The following is an 18,316-nucleotide window of genomic DNA, read 5'->3' on the forward strand; positions in this document are numbered from 1 at the left end:
TCACAGTAACTATATTCATTTAATGTCTTTGGTCTTCATGATCTCCTGGAAATGGAGGGCAAGGGGAAGAAAGAATTACAAAGGCAATCGAATCAATCCCATTGGTGTATGCAGACAAGCAGAAGGCTGAACACAGCAGCCGAGTTGTATACTGAGAGTGACTGTGTCATAGCACAATCCTCAGATGAGAACACCGGAAAACTATAGGCTGAAACTGAAGCGTCAGAAATCTTGTACAATAGTTTCCATTATATGAGTTCAGATGCCTTGTCTTACATACTCACGATGGTGATGTGCCACTGCAAAAGCACTTCTGTTCTTGTTCACCATGCCCACTGAGTTTGGGGTTTTCATTACAAGGAAAAACAGTAACTAATAGCACTGATACAAAGGCTTTGTCACAGTGGTGGGAGTACATAAGCTGGGTAACACTCGTGAAGTGTTACTTGTTCCAGGAAGTAACCATTTAAAAATGGTGTCATCATCAGAAACTGATGGTATTTAAATAATGGGCTAATACACAAACGGAATCACAATTTTTCTATTCTTTGGGTAGTCTTCAAATTTCTCAAGGTACCATCTGAAAAAAAAGAAAAGCACAAATCTGTTGAGGATTGCATCTTCAAAATACTGCCAAGGAAATTAAGTAACTGTACAATGCATTCCATTTAATCAATATGTATTTTTGAATACAAGCCAGAAAAAATGTCTTTAGAACCCACTCTGGATAGAAAACTTGCTATTTACCACAGTCATGCTAAAGTGAGTTTGCTTTCACCTGGAGGGGCGCTCAGTATACCTGGAACTGTTTGCCCCAGGGGTGGAAACATAGTTCAATGATTTGCCATGGGTTGATCCAAACTGCATTACATCATACTAGGCCTTGAGAAACAAGTCCTGTGGCGACATGGCACTCCAGAAAGAATTGAGTCAGATAATGGGACTCATTTCAAAAATTATCTTGTAAATATTTGGGCCAAATATTATGGCATTGAGTGGATTTATCATATCCCCTATCACTCACCACCTTCTGGTAAAAAAAAAAAATATGCGGAGGCGTGGCAGGTTGATTATATCACCTTGCCACGAACAAGCAATGGTAAGCATTTTGTGCTTACTCCTTCTCCCCCCTTCACTCCTTTTATTTAAAGAGAAACAAACAAAGAAACATTGATTCCCTTAATGACAAATTAATCCCTTTAACAACCTTCAGTATTTTTCATAATGCTCCAATTACAGAAACATTAAAGAGTTTTACAAAGGCTTAAGAAACACAGCAACAAACCATGAAATTTGTGTCCGAAGAACATAATACATGAGGAAAGACTGAGGAACCTGACTGGTTCCTTCCTCACCATTTAAGCTGCTGAGGAAGAGGATAAAGGAAGAGATTATTTCTGCATACAAGTACCGGAAGGGGAGACCTAAGATAATGGAGTAAAAACTACAAAGAAAATGCAATTCCTTGCAGCTGGATGCAATGGGCTCATGCCAGGCTGCAGACTAAAGACTAACTAGTTAGGTATCAGCTCTGCAAAAAAGGGCAAGGGCATTCCTGGTGGACAGGATGAACATCAAGTTCAACAAGTTGATCATCGAGTTCAACATGATGAATCCCTGCAGTGACAATAGCTAGCTGCATACTGAAGTGCTTTAAAATGTATAGAGCCCCAAGTTAAGGCAAGTGCTTATTCACCACTATTCGGTAGTCAATAGTATCTAGATTACTGCATCCAATTTTGGGCTTCCAGTGATGGGCACAAACTCAGGAAGAGTTCAGCAGATGGACATTTAGACAGCTGTGTAGCTGGAACGTACAACACACGAGGAAGGGTTGAATGAACTAGGTTTGCTCAGCTTGTTGCAAAAAAGTTTGAGCATTTAATTGCAGTTACCCACTATCTACAGAGATATTAGAGAGAAGACAGAGCCATATCCCTCTCGGAGGTGTGCAGAAAATGGATAAGAGGCAGAGAGAAAAGCTGTGCCACAGAAAATTCCAGCCAGACATAAGAAAATAAAATTCTTTCTTATGAGAATGGCAAAGCACTCAAACAAGATATTTTTCCTCAGAGGTGCTGGAATCTTTGTCCTCAGAAGCACTCTGAACTGAAATGTATGAAGCCCTGGGCAACCTGGTATAGCAGTGAAGTTGTGAGCAGGTCAGACTAGGTAAACTGGATTGGATGACCTTCAGACACCCCCTCCCAACCCAAACTATCCGATGAGTCTGCTCAGTAGTGGCAGATGGTAAAGCAAGGAGAACCAGTCACAGGTGATACTGGGAAGGTTCTGGTTGGATAGCAAGGAAATCTCGTTCACTGTAAGGGTAAAACAACTGGAACACCTCACAAATAAGGTGCAGGAAAACACCAATTTCTAGAGGTTTTCAAGACTCTGCTACACAAAGGCATGGGTGACATAACACCTTGTTAGCAGCGGCTCCCCTCTGCCCCCAAATCTATCTCCTTCTTAAATTTATTTCCTCTTGTGCCACAAAGTTCCAGAAAAATAGCCAAAGCAGAAAGCTAACATAAAGCGTTCAAATTCTTTTAAGTGTGCTGTTACTTAAAGAAAACTCTTTCAAGAAGGAAGTGTTCTCAAACTGATTCTTCTGTTAACAGGAAAGCCAAAATGTGAATACAATACATTATTGGCTTGACAGTTTATTTACAGAGCAGAGATGCTATTAAATATCTATTAGATACAAGTAATTTCCTAGTTTCATATACATGCTTGACTTTGACTGATTATAAATTGTGCCTGTAACTGAAGCCTTTAAATTTTCAAAAATCTAATATTACAGAAACAAGTTTCAGCTGCAAGGGGAAGGAGACTACAGGGTACGATCAAGTAAAGACAAATTTCTCAATTACGTCTATAGTCTTCACAGGTCCAGAATGACCTATGTTCATTTAATGAATAGCCATTATGTTGACCACCCTATTGTACACTGTGTGCTTATGCTTAACTATCCTACTGAAACCTTGTTGTGTTTAATACTTCTCAGAGTATTCTCTCGTTCTCCACTGCAGTAACAGCTTTTCACTGGACTTGTTCTGCAGCATCTCTGTGGTATTATTTATGAAATGGAAATGAAGTGTGGCATGGAAACAACAGAAATTATAAGACACAAACACTTACTGGTGGTGTTGTTTTGCCCTTGAACCCAAAATGAAAAGCGTACACAGTGCAAATGCAAGGCTTTCAATGGTGCAGCAGGCAAGGGCAAATCCAAACCATTCCAGGATCTCTCCAAAGAAGTTGGCTCCACTGACATACTCAAACATTCCTCCTAAAGGCAGAAAGGACAGGATTACTTTAAAAGCACCTTAATCAAGGAGATCTTTGATAATATATTTATTGCCAGTATTGATAATTATTTATCACCAGTATCTCTTCGTATATTTTTTAAAGCAGTAGAAACATTGTTTTACAGTTCAAGCTATATTATGTAGGATTGCTTCAGGCTTCCTTCTTATCCAGCTCCATTTATCTTTTAGAAATCACAGGAAAAAAAAGCCGATATACTTAGTAACAGAAGTGATTTCATGCCTCTGTAAATAGTTACTTTACAGTGATATCAAGCAGGCGCTGACCATGAACTGAACTTTATTTTTTTTAAATAAAAATAAAAAAGTAATCCTTTTTAAATAGTCTCATGAAATGTTCCTATGGTTCGTTAGCATAGAACACTTCAATAAATTGGAGAAATTAAGCATCTCAGATTAATGATGAAAAATATTACTCAAAATTCAAGTTGCAAATTTATCCTCTAGCTTAAGATGTGTTGCCCTTTTGTTCTTGTGTCCTGTCAGGTCTAGAGAAAGATCTTTACTACAGGTACTTCAACACTGACCCTCACAAAATAAATAATTAACAGTTTGCGTTAAACATATTTTACAGCCAATTAGACATAAACAGTCAGTACTCACCCGATGGGAGTGTTATAAAGTAAGAACTTTCACCCTAATTCCAAAGTTAGCGTACAAACTGACATCACAGTAAGCACTGTGCCAATGGGACCAAACAGGCAAATATTTGCCAACTGTAATAAAGGACGTGTTTTGACCTTGCTTTAATTACTTTGCTTTTGTGACAAAAAAGAATCAGAGTTCTAGCCCTTAATTTGGATAAGTAATATCAAAAAAACCCAACTTCTCTTGATCATGCAGCAAAGAACATCTTGTTTCCTTCTGAACATTTCACAGCATGGTTGTATTCATTTGCAATAGATGCAAATCTAAGTGCCCATGTAAAGAGAAAGTTATCTTCTTGGTGGAAAAAATAATATAAACTCTAAGAAACCACTTCCTAAGGTAGACAAACTGCTATTACGAGTTTCTTCTCATATCATAAATTATCACCTCTAAAAAAATACTACCAGGCTTTAGAAGGTCACATTTACAGATTGGAATATCTTTTTATGTTAAAAGACACTTCCTGAGGCCATCTAGTGTAACTCCACCCTTTCAAGCAGGGTCAGCTAGAGCTGGAAGCCCAGAAAAATGTCCAGTCAGGTTTTCAGCATCTCCAAAGATGGAAACTGCACAGTCTCTCTGGGCAATCTACTCTGTAGTCTTTGACCACCCTCACATGTATAAATAAATAGAACTGTGTGTTCACATAGGATTTCATGTGTTTTAATCTGTGTCTGTTGCCTTTTGGCCTGTCAGCGGGCACCATGGAAAAGAACCGTGCTACTTTATCTTCACTGTCTCTCATCAGGTATTTATATATATTTATAAGATCTTCGTAAGTATTTTCTTCTCCGGGTTGAACAGCCCCTATCCTCCTCCTGAAAGATGCTTCTTTTGCTACATAGATTATTTATTACCTCTTGGTATCTTGTAACCGGTTTCTCCAGGTTTTCTCAGACTTCTAAGGATATGATCTGAATGAATATTGATTGCCATACCGATCAGCCACCCCATAAAACCTGAAGAGAAATATTCAAAATATTAGTCTATAGTACACTGAGTGAAAATAATCAGAAAACAAAGTACAGTAATAGATAACATATCAAGCATATTATCTCAAAGTAGTAGTACTGTAGTAATGTAAAGCACTATAAGCAGTTCTAGTGACTCTATGGACAATCTCAGTCCCACAGTGAGCTCTTGGGTAAATAAGGCTCATAGTAATCAACCAATCTCTTGACAGAAACATATACTATTTTAAGTATAAAGTTTTATTCTCAGGTTCCTAGACAAACATAAGCACATATTTCTGTGCATGTGTGCATACATACACATATGTATTATGTATATCCTATAACTTCAATGTAGAAAAACAAACGTACCAAAATTTTAAACAACATGGAAAACCGGCCATTCTCATTCTTAGTAAAATGACACACCTCAGACTTTTTTTTTTAAATGACAATATGCCAAAGTTCCCACAGCAGACTGCTGTGTAATTAATAGGAATGAAAAAATAGAGTGGACTCTGATGCAAGACTAACAAAGATAATATCATCATGATCCCGGAAGTTTAGGGTAGAGATTTACTAAACCTAGTCTTCCTGAGCATTAACAAATACTGAGCTTGAAATTATTCACCAGATAAGATGAAAAGAAAATAACTATGTACTTTAAGATTAGGGAAGAATTTCTGCCATACTTTCTAAAAGTCAGTACCATGTTGTAATAGATTTTTTTCTGTAATCTAAACCAGAAATTTATTCTAATATAACTGCAACAGAGAATGAATGCTAAGACCCAATTTGCATAATACTGTGGGCAGTTTCAGACAATATAGGAAGGACATAAAGCTATTAGAGAGCATCCAAAGGAGGGCTACACAGATGGGGAGGCATGTGAGGATCAGCTAAGGTCTCTTCTTCTTCTTTTTTTTTTTTTCTTTTTCTGTTTGTTTGTTTTTTAACAGCCCAGAGAAGTGGAGGCTGAGGGAAGGCCTCATGGAGGCCTACAGCTTCCTCAGATTCTTCACCAGAAAGTGGCTGGGCACTGGAACGAGTTCCCCGGGGCAGCAGTCATGGCATCGTGCTGCCAGAGTTCAAGAACCATTTATTAGACAATGCTCTCAGTCGTAGGGTTTGGCTTTTGGGTGGTCCCGTGTGAAACAAGGAGTGGGACTCAATGATCCTTGTGGGCCCCTTCCAACTCAGAATATTCTGTGACTTATCGTGAATTTGAAATAAAGAGCTGCAAGAGGCAAACCAAAGCAAACTCTCCACAGATTTGATAATTCTACAGCTCTTTCTACCTGGCAAATAGGGAATTAATGTGAATAATTTTCATGAACACAGATAACTGATTTCAGAGTTGCTTGTTTGTTCAGTTGTGATCTAGCTTCTACTACACACGAGACAGAAGAACAGGAAAAAGCATGCTTAGGTTAGCACTTAATTGGGATTATTTTTCCCCCATATTTGACTTCCTTTGAATATGTGTTTGATGATACTAGCAAAAGGGATAAAGAACATGATTGGCATACAGTAAAAAAATACATTAACCTAATTACAAAGTTATGTTAAACAGCTCTAAGTTGTTTGGGAGTTCAACCATCTGAATAGAAACTAACTGAAGAGTCTGACATGCTTGTCATCGAGAAAAGAAAACCAAACACAACAACATCTTACACTGGTCAAGGCGCATAATTGCAGAAAAAGAAATTATTATTATTATTATTATTATTTAAAGTTGTTAGTGTGTTGATCCTATCAGTGTATCTGGTCTGATAAAATAATCCTCACAAACCTCAAAGGGCACCCACCATAAGGGCAAACATTTGCCTTCAGATGCTTCACACAGCTGCTGGAATCCATATTGCAAGATCAAAGACCATTTGTTTGTGGTTGCTTTATGCACATACTACTCATTAAAAGATCCACCAACATTTTAATTCAGTAACAGCAATCATTAAAAGGCTGTTATCACTGAAGCTACTGGGGAACAGAAGCGGTTAGCAGCTTTCTCAGGAATATACTGTTTCTAAGGAGTTTCATTTGTAACCACAAATTGAGCCCTAAACCTTTTGAAATACAACAGCTTGAAACAAGTGTCCCTTAGCATTGTTTGAAATACATGCCAAGTGAGATGCATCCTATCCCTGTTCTAACTCATTAGTAGGTCTATGAAGTCCAGTAAGAACAATTTGGAGGAGCTATCCATTTATACCTTCCAGCATGCTGCTTAGAAGCGAAAGGAAACACCTACAGTCAGACTAGACCTTTCCATACAGTGTCTAAACAACATTCTGGGAAAGTTACATTCTAATCATCTTAGTGATGGGATCACAGACTTTGTATTAACCACAAAAAGAAAGAGATTGCTTCTCTTCCAGTCTTAGCTGCAGATAGGCATCAATCAACTTGTCTTTAATGATTGAAAATACAGAACCATTCCTCCTGTGACCTTGTGGAGCACAGTAGCCAGTAAGGGGCATGAATGCTGATGCAAGAAGATTCTATTGTCCTCTGCAAAGAAACATTTCAAGAAAACCAATAAAACTCTAGGCTTGATGCACCCTATTTCCTGTTATCTTGTCATGCAGCAGGATAGCTTAACCACTTACTCCAAGTTTTCATAGAAATAAAAACTATAGTGTAGAAGTTACAATGTTCTGCATCCTCAGCTTTTATTGTAATACAGCACATGATACATCAAAAAAATCTAAGATTGAAATTTACTGTTTTCACCTTTCCATTTGCATCTCCGGCTACATGCCATCTTTCTTTGAAAAGAGTATCCCTTGTTGCTGGGAATAGACAAGATTCAAGTTTTTCTTCACATCACACTGCATTGAACTCACCTGCAAAAATGCTGAACTTTATTCAGACCAAGCACAAGGGCTGCTCTGAAAACAATGCCTTTTTATTATGTTGGTCCATGACATCAGAGGCAGACGTTGGTAGCATGGCAGTAGAGGCTGAACCTTCCCACCAATATGCCATTACATTTTGTTGCTGTGCGACGGATGGCAACAGAGGGGCAGTCTGACAGAATGGCATCTGACATGGGAGTGCATATGGAGCAAAGGTGTGTCACTGAATTCCTCCATGCAGAGAAAATTGCACCCACTGACATTCATCGGCACTTGCTGAATGTTTCTGGAGACCAAACAGTGGATGTGAGCACCGTGAGGGATGGGTGGTGCATTTCAGCAGGGGTGACAGTGGGTTACCTCTGCCAGGGCAGTGTTATAAGCATGGCATGCAGGCTCTTGTTCACTGCTGGCAAAAACGCACAGCTAATGGTGGTGACTGTGTTGCAAAACAGTGTTTTGTAGCTGAGAATTTGCTCTATTGAGTAGTATTATTGTAATCTTTGTATCTGTTGTAGTTTCCATGGAAATAAGTAAGAAGCATTACTTTTGGAGCAACCTGTGTAAATACTAGTGACATGATCCTGAGCCAAGTCACTTCACACTCTAGGTATAATTTTTGAGTGTAAAGGCAACATGGTAAGTCTTTCAGATGATTCTCTTTCAACACACAGAAAACCAGTAGAATCTCTGTTAGCTGTTAAGATTGCCAGCTTTCTTTTCCCTTGTTGGCTATGCTTACCTAAGGGACGTAGGTGTCTGCTTCCATGTGGATTAAGAAGAAGGATGTGACTGCTCTTCAGAGAAACTAAAGTTGCTATGTGAAACTTCTTTCCATATTTACCTTGGTAAGTTTAAAATGTTGTTTGATTGGCTTGTTACAGGCTGCTTACACTATAAGCAGAATGTAGACATGTAAACAAGCGTATCTCTTACTCATAGCACACAGCAGGAAGGTTGCATTAGTAATCAAGCTATGTAGATGCCATACATCTTACGCTAAAATTCGTCATAACCCTTTCAACTATAAATTCAATGTAATTACTCAAGGTAGATTAGATGCCGATATATTAGATCAACATGAGGAATCCACAGATGCATTCAAATATCAGCAAGATTCAAAAATACAGAGCAACTCAAATGCTATTCAAATGTTTTTAGGAAAGCATAACATTTGAATTTCTATTCTTTCAAAATAGATCTCTACCCAAACAGAGGGTATTGAACTCCTACTATATCTAACTACAAAAATTGTTTGCTTCTATTGCACTAGTGGCTATGTACCAACTTGATAATTGCCAGAAAAGAAAATGGAAACATACCTTGAAAAATAAAGGATGTTATTTTGTACTATTAGATGAGCATATCATTATTTCTATCCATACAATAATTTGAAATTGATTTTCTTGAATAGCACACAAATTAATTCTACTCAAGTGTAAACAATATTTCTACTACTACAATTCAGTATTAACACAAAAAAACTCTATACTGAAAATTATAATCAGTTCTAGGAAGAGAAAATTGGAGATCCTTTAATTTTCCTGAAATGCAACTATAATTCTGAGAATGCTGCCTTTTGGGAGCACTGCATTTCACTGTCCATATTCTCATGTCCTCATCATGGCTGAATCTCAAGACTCCACTCTTGAAAATTAAGAGCTGGACGTATACCATGATCTGTATGACTTGGCTTCTGCCCGAGGTAAATCTTGATATGTAAACATGAAGGGATCAGCGTACTTCTGTAGGTTCTCAGATCCACAGGATGCACCATGCAGTACAGATGACCTCTCAAGACTTCAGCTCAAGAGGCTTTTTTCATCCATCACTATTAAACCTGGAAATTAAGGCCTCACATAACACTAGAACACTTGCATAAGGAGGACAGTAACTGCATTTACATTAGTCCTGTTTACCATGTGTGCATTGCTCTTGTTTTCCCAATCCTGTCTTCCAAAAAATGTACTCCTGCTTTGCTAGCTATTTCAGAGTGACAGCATGGGGAGTGCCGTTTGACTCACTCCCCTGTTCCAGGTTTCAAGAATATGTAATGCTGTATAGACACAACAGTTAGGCCAGGTTCCAAGGACCCAAATAATGGCATTGCCCATGCTCTTTCCATGGCTTCTCTGTGTTCAGAGCAGAGTAGGAGCATGATGCCTGACTGACGTGGTTCACCATCAACATTAGAAAGTAACTAAATGGGGATTTAAAGGAATTAGAAGAGACATAAGGTATACTGCAAGAGTTTGATGAAGTTAAAGCAAGAAGGACTTCCTTTCCTAAAGAAAGGAAGGACTTACAAACTGATAGTATACACGAGTTAGGAAAGAACATTGATGTGAAAAGGGATAACAGTCTGCAGATGATTGATTACATGTGCAGGTGCATAAGACCCTGTTAACGGCATCAACCACTTCATGGTACTATGAGTACTCCTGATTTTTACAAATTCTTTATTGGCATAAGATATATGCTTAAGGATCACAAAGTTGTTCCCACATTGCTTTGCATCCTAATGGTTTTATCAAATGTTGTACTGCACTTGAAGCAGAACATTCCAGTTTCCTTTCAAAACAGACTAGTTTGCTGCTCTGAACAAAGCCAACACAGTTCACAGAAATCACAAAGGAACTGCATTAAAAACTATGCAACTGCTCCAAATCAACTGCCTCTGTAGATACAAACTATTGCTATTGCTATTATCATTTATTAATGTATATCTTTTGGAAGTCTTTGAAATAGACCATTCAAAAAAGCAAAAACAACCCCATCAAATTATCCTTGTGGGGCAGTTTTGCTCTTTGACAAAGCATATCCATATTACAACAAGGACTTTTGACATTACAAGCGGTATGCTGCTATTAATCAACCACTATAACTCTATGAATTTGTTTTGCTCAACCACATACAAACCTGTAGTACGTATGACATCAAGAAACAAGGAATTTTAGTTTAATCAACACGTTACATGGAATATCTCTGATTTGTTCTAAACCCGTAAGCTGCAAGTTCCACTTAGGGCCTCAATATACTCTTGCCTATACCTCTATACTCTATACTGAAACAATGAACTCTTATTCACTTTGGTGTGAAAGAACAAAACATGTTCACCTAGTGCTGACATTGGAGAAAAAATGTCAAAATGTCAGTTCGCAGCTATAAAACAAAAATAAACATTAAAAAGCTTCCAGCTATACTACCACAAACAAGGTAACTAAGCGTATTTAGAACACTAAGTGAGAAAAATTCTAAAATGCAACTGAAGATACTATAACATTAAAATTTAAAAAAAAAAAAAAGCTGTGAAGATAGAGGGAAATTTCTACTCCTAATGATCTCATAGGATATTTTAACTCACCTGCAATGAAACAAGGACGTTTTAACCAGTCTGAGGGATATTCTGCATAGTGGCTTAAGCTTCGGCCTTGCAAGTATCCATTGTATATACAGAAGAGAAGTGCTAGTAGGAAGGTGAAAAATGGTGTCGGCTTTCCTTCTCGGATCAGAAAAGGAAATATGAGTGCCCTATAATGAACAAGGAAAGAAAATCTGTTGCGTAAATAAATATAAAGGATGCCTTTGGTGTCCAGACCTGCAATTCATAAACCATATCCTGCTTGCCAAATTCTCAGCAGAATCTTTGATCTCAGTTCAGATGGAAAGTTATACTTGCTAAATATTCAATTTGTTGCCTAACAAGAGTTGAGAGATTGCTCCTCCCCTGCTTACAGCAGAAATTTTGAGCTTCGTATCCAACGCAATTACTATGACTGGAGTGGTAAAGACAACTGATGTTAAGCACAACATAATGTTGTCCTCCTCTGTTCCTCAATCCTAAGTGGTATAACCAAGCATTCTGAATTGAACCCAGTCTCATACACCCTACACAAAGCCCATCAGGATTTCCAGGTGACAACGTTGATGTGAAAGACGCTGTGGTGGATGATAATCCTTTACCTAAGCAAGATACCTCACAACAAACAGTTCTATCATCCTTACCTGTATGGAATAAGGCGCCATACAGTGAAGCGAGATGCCAAGAAAATGGACAAGCACATTAGAAACTGCTGAGCTGAAACACCAGAACAAATCAAAACAACAATTACAGCTAGACCAGACAACACACCAACTAGCGTGAGGCACACTTGTGTACTTTTGCACATCGTAGGCACTTCTGCTGGGAGGCAAGAACACAGGACAACTGGTGAATCACCTGTCTAGTTTCTCAGGTTGTGCTATTGCTTCATTGTAAAACTTGACAACTGAGCAGATATTTTGACAACTTCCCTATCTAGACGGCCTGTGAGACCAGTCACAAGAAATTGGATTTTCAAGTGTGAAATATTCATGGTTTTGAAAAAAGAGAGTCCCCTTGAAAATAACCTAATAGAGCTCTGTTGCCTCCTTGCCCTAGAAATCATTTAAAATTTATTATTTGCTTCACTTTGACAGTCTCGGTCTGCCCCAAGAAAACCGCTGCAGAAATGACAATTCACAGCTGCCATTCCATTTGGGCAAGAAATCCCACTAGCTTTTCCTGGAGGATTACGTGGGCAAACAAACAAACTCCAGACAAGAAAAGCAGACAAACAGTTACGTGCTCTGCCCCGTGCAACCAGCCAACTCCTGATCACCTATTGATTTAACTGAGATCAATAACGATACAGGAATGGAATTACAGAAGTATGAACGTTCTTCAGGTGTCTGTCAGCTACTCGAGGTCTGCTGTCACAAAGCAGCAGTATAATCACAGTCATTAAGGCTGGAAAAGACCACTAGGATCATCCAGTCCAACCGTCAACCCATCCCCACCGTGCCCACTGTCCACGTCCCTCAGTGCCACATCCACACGGTTCTTGAAGACCTCCAGGGACAGTGACTCCACCACCTCCCTGGGCAGCCTGTGCCACTGCCTCAGCACCCTGAGAAGAAATTGTTCCTAACAACCAACCTGAACGCCCCCCCCGTTGCAATTTGAGGCCATTCCCTCCCGTCCTATTGCTAGTTACTTACAGAAACAGCAAAACCCTAGTGGTTTGAAAGGTAAAACATAACGAATTAATTAACTAACAGGATTATTCTAAGCCCACCACATCACAACAAATGGAAGTTGATGAGAGCTTTCTTCCAATAAACCACCATCCACAAAACAGTCCCCCCGACGTTATGTAGTCAGAAAAATGACACTGCCACGCGGCATCTGCTCAAGCCTTTGCCTGGTGTTTCCAGCTTTCCCTATGCAGCAAGGGTAAGCTGAGATCCCATTCCAAAGCCATTCGTGCTTTTACGAAGGGAGGGACGGGGAGCAGAGGCACGCTACCGTTCGCACAGCCACGGCACATCTCTGGCTCTCTGAGCGCCAGGAAAACTGCCAGCCCATCGCAGCAGCCAGGGCTCTAAGCAGCACCGCGCTGAAAGCCCTTAACATAGAGCTGCCCCGTTCCACACCGCCGAGATCCGAGAACACGCAGCACCCCAGAACGCCGTCCCGGCCGCCCGCACCTGTGCACGTAGTGCAGGATGAAGCAGCTCAGCAGGACGGCGTTGGGCAGCCGCCAAGCGTGGATGCAGGCGGCCAGCGCGAGCGGGACGAGGAGCGCGGGCAGCTCCTGCAGCAGCCAGGCGGGCCGGGCGGGCAGCAGCCAGCCGAAGCGCCGCGACGAGTAGCGCCCGTAGGGCATGGGGATGAATAGCAGCAGCAGCGCCGAGCCGGCGCCCAGAGCCACCAGCCCGTAGGAGAACAGCTCCAGCAGCCGCTGCTCCCGCGGGCCCGCTGCCCACTGCCAGAAGGCGCAGAACGCACCTCTGTCTGCCATGTCACGCTGCGCCCAACCGAGCCGACTCTCCCCGCGGCGCCTCCATCCATCGGGCAGCCCGCGGCCCGCCCACCGACGTCGCGGACCAATCGGAGCAGGGGGGCGGAGCCTACCGCATCCCGCCGGCCGCGGGTTGGTGGAGGAGCTCCGTTCCCGGGAGCGGAAGTGGGCCGTCGGCAGCGCAGCCCGGAAGGAGTGGCAGGGGCGTGCCTACGCATGTGCGCGGCTTGCTGGGCGCGCGTGGACGTAAGGCGTAGTCGCTCCATCTCGGGCTCTTCGGCTGAGAGGGACCGGGTCTGCCGCTCCGACGGCGGGAGTCTGTAGGCGCCTGCTCGCCATGGGCCGCCGGGCGCGGGACCGCCGGCGGCAGCTGCAGCCGCAGCAGCGCCGGGAGCGGAGCGGCGACGACGACCAAGCGGTGAGAGGCGGGGCGGAAGCGGAGCGGGCCGCGGCGGGGTCGGCGTGCTGACGGAACCGCGTGTTGTAGGGCTGGGCCGGCGGCTACCCGGAGATCGTGAAGGAGAACGAGCTGTTCGAGCGGTACTACCGGGAGCAGCGCATCGTGCCCGACGGCGAGTGGGACGCCTTCATGGAGGCGCTGAGGGAGCCGCTGCCCGCCACGCTGCGCATCACCGGCTACAAGAGGTGAGCGGGGAGGGTCGGGCCGGGCCGCGCCGCGCCGCGCCGCGCCGGGAGTGGCCTCTGAGGCACCGCGCTGTGCCTTGCAGCCACGCCAGGGAGATCCTGCACTGCCTGAAGGAGAAGTACTTCCGGGAGCTACAGCACCTGGAGGTCGACGGACAGAAGGTGGAAATGCCGCAGGCGCTGAGCTGGTAAGCCGGCTGTTGGGGCAAGGTGCACTGCGGGCCCTCTGCATCCACTGTGCCGGGCTGATCTGTGTCCTTCTTCTGCCTCTCGTTTCCCCTTCCCTCCTGCAGGTATCCGGAGGAGTTAGCTTGGCAGACCAACCTGAGTAGAAAAATCTTGCGTAAGTCCCCGCAGCTGGAGAGGTTTCATCAGTTTCTGGTTAGCGAGACGGAGTGTGTAAGTTCAGATCTTGGTACTTCTTTTGCACTCCAGGCAGAATTCTGTTTCAGTGCAATGTCAGAAATTGTGGCGGTACCCCTCAGAAACTGACTAGCTCAGGAAAAGTGGGATTTTGTGTTGATGTTGACAGTGATTCATCCTGTACTTCTGCTCCATAACTACAGTTACAAATGTTTCTCCTGAACTAGCAACCATTTTGTTGGTTTGGGAATGTGAAAATGCATGCCTCTGAAATAACACAATTATTTGAGCAGGAAGGGACCCTAAAATATCTAGTCCAACTCCCCTGCAATAAACGGGGACACCTACAGCTAGATCAGGCTGCTCAGTGCCCTGTCCAGCCTGACCTTGAATCTTCAGGAATGGGGCTTCCACCACATCTCTGGGAAACCGGTTCTAGTCCCTCACCAAAAAGCTTCTTCTTTATATCCAATCTAAATCTCCCCTCTTCTAGTTTGAAGTCATGTTCCCTTGTCCTGTCACAACAGACTCTGCTAAAAAGTCTGTCCCCATCTTTCTTATGGCTACCCTTTAGATACTGAGAGACTTCGCCGGAGTCTTTTCCAAGGTGAACATCCCCAGCCTATAATTAGTACTTGTTAAAAAGACAGGTGTTTGAATGGGGTAGAAGGTGCGTGTGTGTGTAATACAAAGATTTCCCTTTAGCAGTGGATGTTTTCCACTTTTACTTGGTTGAAGTCAATTTCTGATTTCATGTGAGCAGAAGTTAAATCTGTAGAATTAATGAAGGTGGAGAAAATCTGAAATTCTCAGAATTGTCACCTTGATGAGATACTATTTATACACTAACAAAACTTAACCTTAAGTTTGTAACTGTGTTTTTGACTGTTTTATTATTTTCATTCACAGAGTTTTCAAAAGCAAAAGAAATGCTTTCTCTTATCAAATGATTTTATTTTTTTACTAATTTAAGGGAAACATCAGTCGTCAGGAGGCTGTTAGTATGATCCCACCTCTGCTGCTTAACGTTAACCCTGATCACAAGGTAATTAAAAAAATGCAGTGTGGTGTTTTCATAGAAGATTGTTTCATCCACTAGAAACTACAGTGGCAGTGCTCATGTCCTATGCTGGCATGTTCTGTGCTTTCTCTACTGAGTCTGCAGTTTAGATTGGAGGGGACTGTAAAGATCATGTAGTTTCAACCTCCCTGCCTTGAGCAGGATTCCCAACCCCAAGATCAGGCTGCCCAAGGTCCTGTCCAGCCTAGACTTCAATACCCCCAGGGATGGGGCATCCCCAGCGTCTTGGGGCAACCTGTGCTGGTGCCTCACCACCCTCTGGGTAAAGAATTTCCTCTTAAAGTCTAACCTAAATCTCCCCTCTCTTAGTTAAAAGCCATTTGCCCCTTGTACTATCACTATCAGAGCATGTAAAAAGTTAGTCCACCTTCTGCTTGTAGGCTCTGTCCTAGTACTGGAAGGCCACAATGAGGTATACCTGCAGTCTTCTCCAAGCTAAACAAGCCCCACTCCCTCCCTTCGTAGGAGAGGTGCTCCAGCCCTCTGATCATCTTCGTGGCCCTCCTCGGGACCCACTCTAGTGGCTATGAATGTGTTTATGTTTTAGCCCCTTGAGGTAAAATTGCATTCCATGGTGAATTTAAAGAACAGAACTGTACTTTCTATTGTTGTGTTGTTTTTTTTTTTTTTGCAATCAGTGTCCTCAGTAATCATAATTTTCTGTTTAAGAACGCAGTAAATTTCTCAAATGCGTAGCAGGTAGGGCTTCTTGTTTTGTTTTTTAACCATCTGTGTTTGTAGATTCTAGATATGTGTGCTGCACCTGGATCTAAGACTGCGCAACTCATTGAAATGTTGCATGCAGACATGAATGTTCCTTTCCCCAGTAAGTTTGGACAAACTATCAAAAACCTTTGGGACTTTAAATTTCCATTTTTTTTCTTGTAGATTACTCTTAATATCCCAGAAAGCAACTGAATTTACCTACTGAATTCTATAGTCTGTTGAATTATATGGGGTGGGAAGTACCTCCGTCTTTTCCTTGGAACTTTTGTGGGCTTCTTTGGCTTGAAGGAAAGATGGATTATATATCTTCACAGTTCAGACTTTAGTAGATGCGATCGCAGCTTAATTTTTGTATATAAATAAGTGTATTTAGCAGGTGGTGTCTGTGTAGCCTCTGTGTTTTAGTGGCTTCGTGCAAACACTTGGCTTAAGCCGCTTCAGGCTTAAAGTTCCAAATACTTATTTTTAGCTAGATGCTCGCAGAAAATACTATCCATAGAAATTGTGAAGTTGGGGGCGGGTTCTTTATGCATTGTACTTCTGATGTGCAGAGGTTGTCTTCAATGGCAGTGAGGGTTTTATTTCTGTTCCGAGAGCTTTACTCAAAGAATGAAAACTGGAAGGACCTTTATCTGTGTCTCTTCAGCTGCATGGAAGTTAGAAATCTTGAGAGTGTCTTGGTCATATTAGTTAAATCTCACCATGTTTAATTTACATTCAGGAAGGTGTCCTCTGTTCGTATTTAGTTTCCTAAATAAAACTATCTGGTAAAAGATTTGCATTAATGTGAAGATAAGCAATAAACTGTATAAATTATTTAGCTGTTAAATAGTAAAGCTTTTTCCCACTGTTTTATGTTCGCAGAGGGTTTTGTAATTGCTAATGATGTTGACAACAAGCGCTGCTACTTGCTGGTTCATCAGGCTAAAAGACTAAACAGTCCATGTATCATGGTGGTAAATCACGATGCCTCCAGTATCCCTAATCTACAAATAGATGTGGATGGAAGAAAAGAGATCCTCTTCTATGACAGGATTTTGTGTGACGTCCCCTGCAGGTATCTTGCGTTCTTCCACGTACTAGAATTTTTGTGTTACTGAGTGCATTATCCTTTGTACTAACTTCCAAAAGAGGTGAATCTCTTAAACTGTCTTAAGTAAGGGAATACCAGATCAAGACCTCTTTTCATTCCAAGTGCTACTTAAATGTGGTTAGCTGAAGTGTTAAAAATTTTCAACTTATGCTTGGAATACTGAAAAAGAGTGTGAAAAGGAAAGTACAACATAAGGGAATTAGTTACCATGGAGAGGAGTGTTGTTAACTTTTTCAACTGTAAATCCTTTGGATATGGAAGGAGTTTTACCCTCAAATAATAAATACCTGTTCAACTTCATTTCTAGTGGTGATGGAACCATGAGGAAAAACATTGATGTATGGAAGAAGTGGACAACGCAAAACAGTTTGCAGCTCCATGGGTAAAAATGCTTGTTGAACATCTGTCTCATTTCTGCTCCTCCTTTTCCCCATCTTTTTAGTACCTGCGTACACTTGTATTTTAATGTATGACAAAGGATTTTTAATTTTCATCAAATCAAGAGTTCATACATGATTCTGAGAAAGTTTTAGTATTTCAAGGGTGAGGCCAACCTCCAGTGAAGTGCGTGAATCTAAATTTCTTGTATTCTTATGAATGTATGACATTCATATTCACTGGATTAATTTCTACAGGGTAGTTAACAAAAGAGGGAACTGATCAGTTGAATGGGATTCATAATGTTTAGGCAGGTGAAACACTGTTAGAAAATAACTGATATAATCACAGAAGCTTGTAAAATTTAATAGTAATGTTTTAAAGTCCTTTTTTAAATTTTTAGAGATCTTACATGGTTTC

The 18,316-nt window shown here is 41.5% G+C and overlaps 2 protein-coding genes across 2 annotated transcripts in view; one reads left to right on the plus strand and one right to left on the minus strand.

Moving 5' to 3' along the window:
• Window positions 1-13,949, minus strand: SRD5A1 (steroid 5 alpha-reductase 1). Its single transcript, XM_021387117.1, is given in 5 exon segments — window positions 1-580; window positions 3,145-3,295; window positions 4,838-4,939; window positions 11,153-11,319; window positions 13,297-13,949. Coding segments are annotated over 5 exon segments (1,140 nt in total). The 3' UTR covers window positions 1-513.
• NSUN2 (NOP2/Sun RNA methyltransferase family member 2) overlaps window positions 13,893-18,316 on the plus strand; it is a 16,964-nt gene continuing 12,540 nt past the window's right edge. The window contains exons 1-8 of the mRNA XM_021387116.1: window positions 13,893-14,028; window positions 14,098-14,255; window positions 14,339-14,443; window positions 14,549-14,654; window positions 15,592-15,663; window positions 16,441-16,525; window positions 17,290-17,482; window positions 17,826-17,900. Of these exons, the coding sequence (XP_021242791.1) occupies window positions 13,948-14,028; window positions 14,098-14,255; window positions 14,339-14,443; window positions 14,549-14,654; window positions 15,592-15,663; window positions 16,441-16,525; window positions 17,290-17,482; window positions 17,826-17,900 (875 nt within the window). The 5' untranslated portion in view covers window positions 13,893-13,947. The remainder of the gene's footprint in view (window positions 14,029-14,097; window positions 14,256-14,338; window positions 14,444-14,548; window positions 14,655-15,591; window positions 15,664-16,440; window positions 16,526-17,289; window positions 17,483-17,825; window positions 17,901-18,316) is intronic.

The sequence above is a fragment of the Numida meleagris genome, chromosome 2 (genome assembly GCF_002078875.1).
Source record: "Numida meleagris isolate 19003 breed g44 Domestic line chromosome 2, NumMel1.0, whole genome shotgun sequence".
NCBI classification, from domain to species: domain Eukaryota; kingdom Metazoa; phylum Chordata; class Aves; order Galliformes; family Numididae; genus Numida; species Numida meleagris.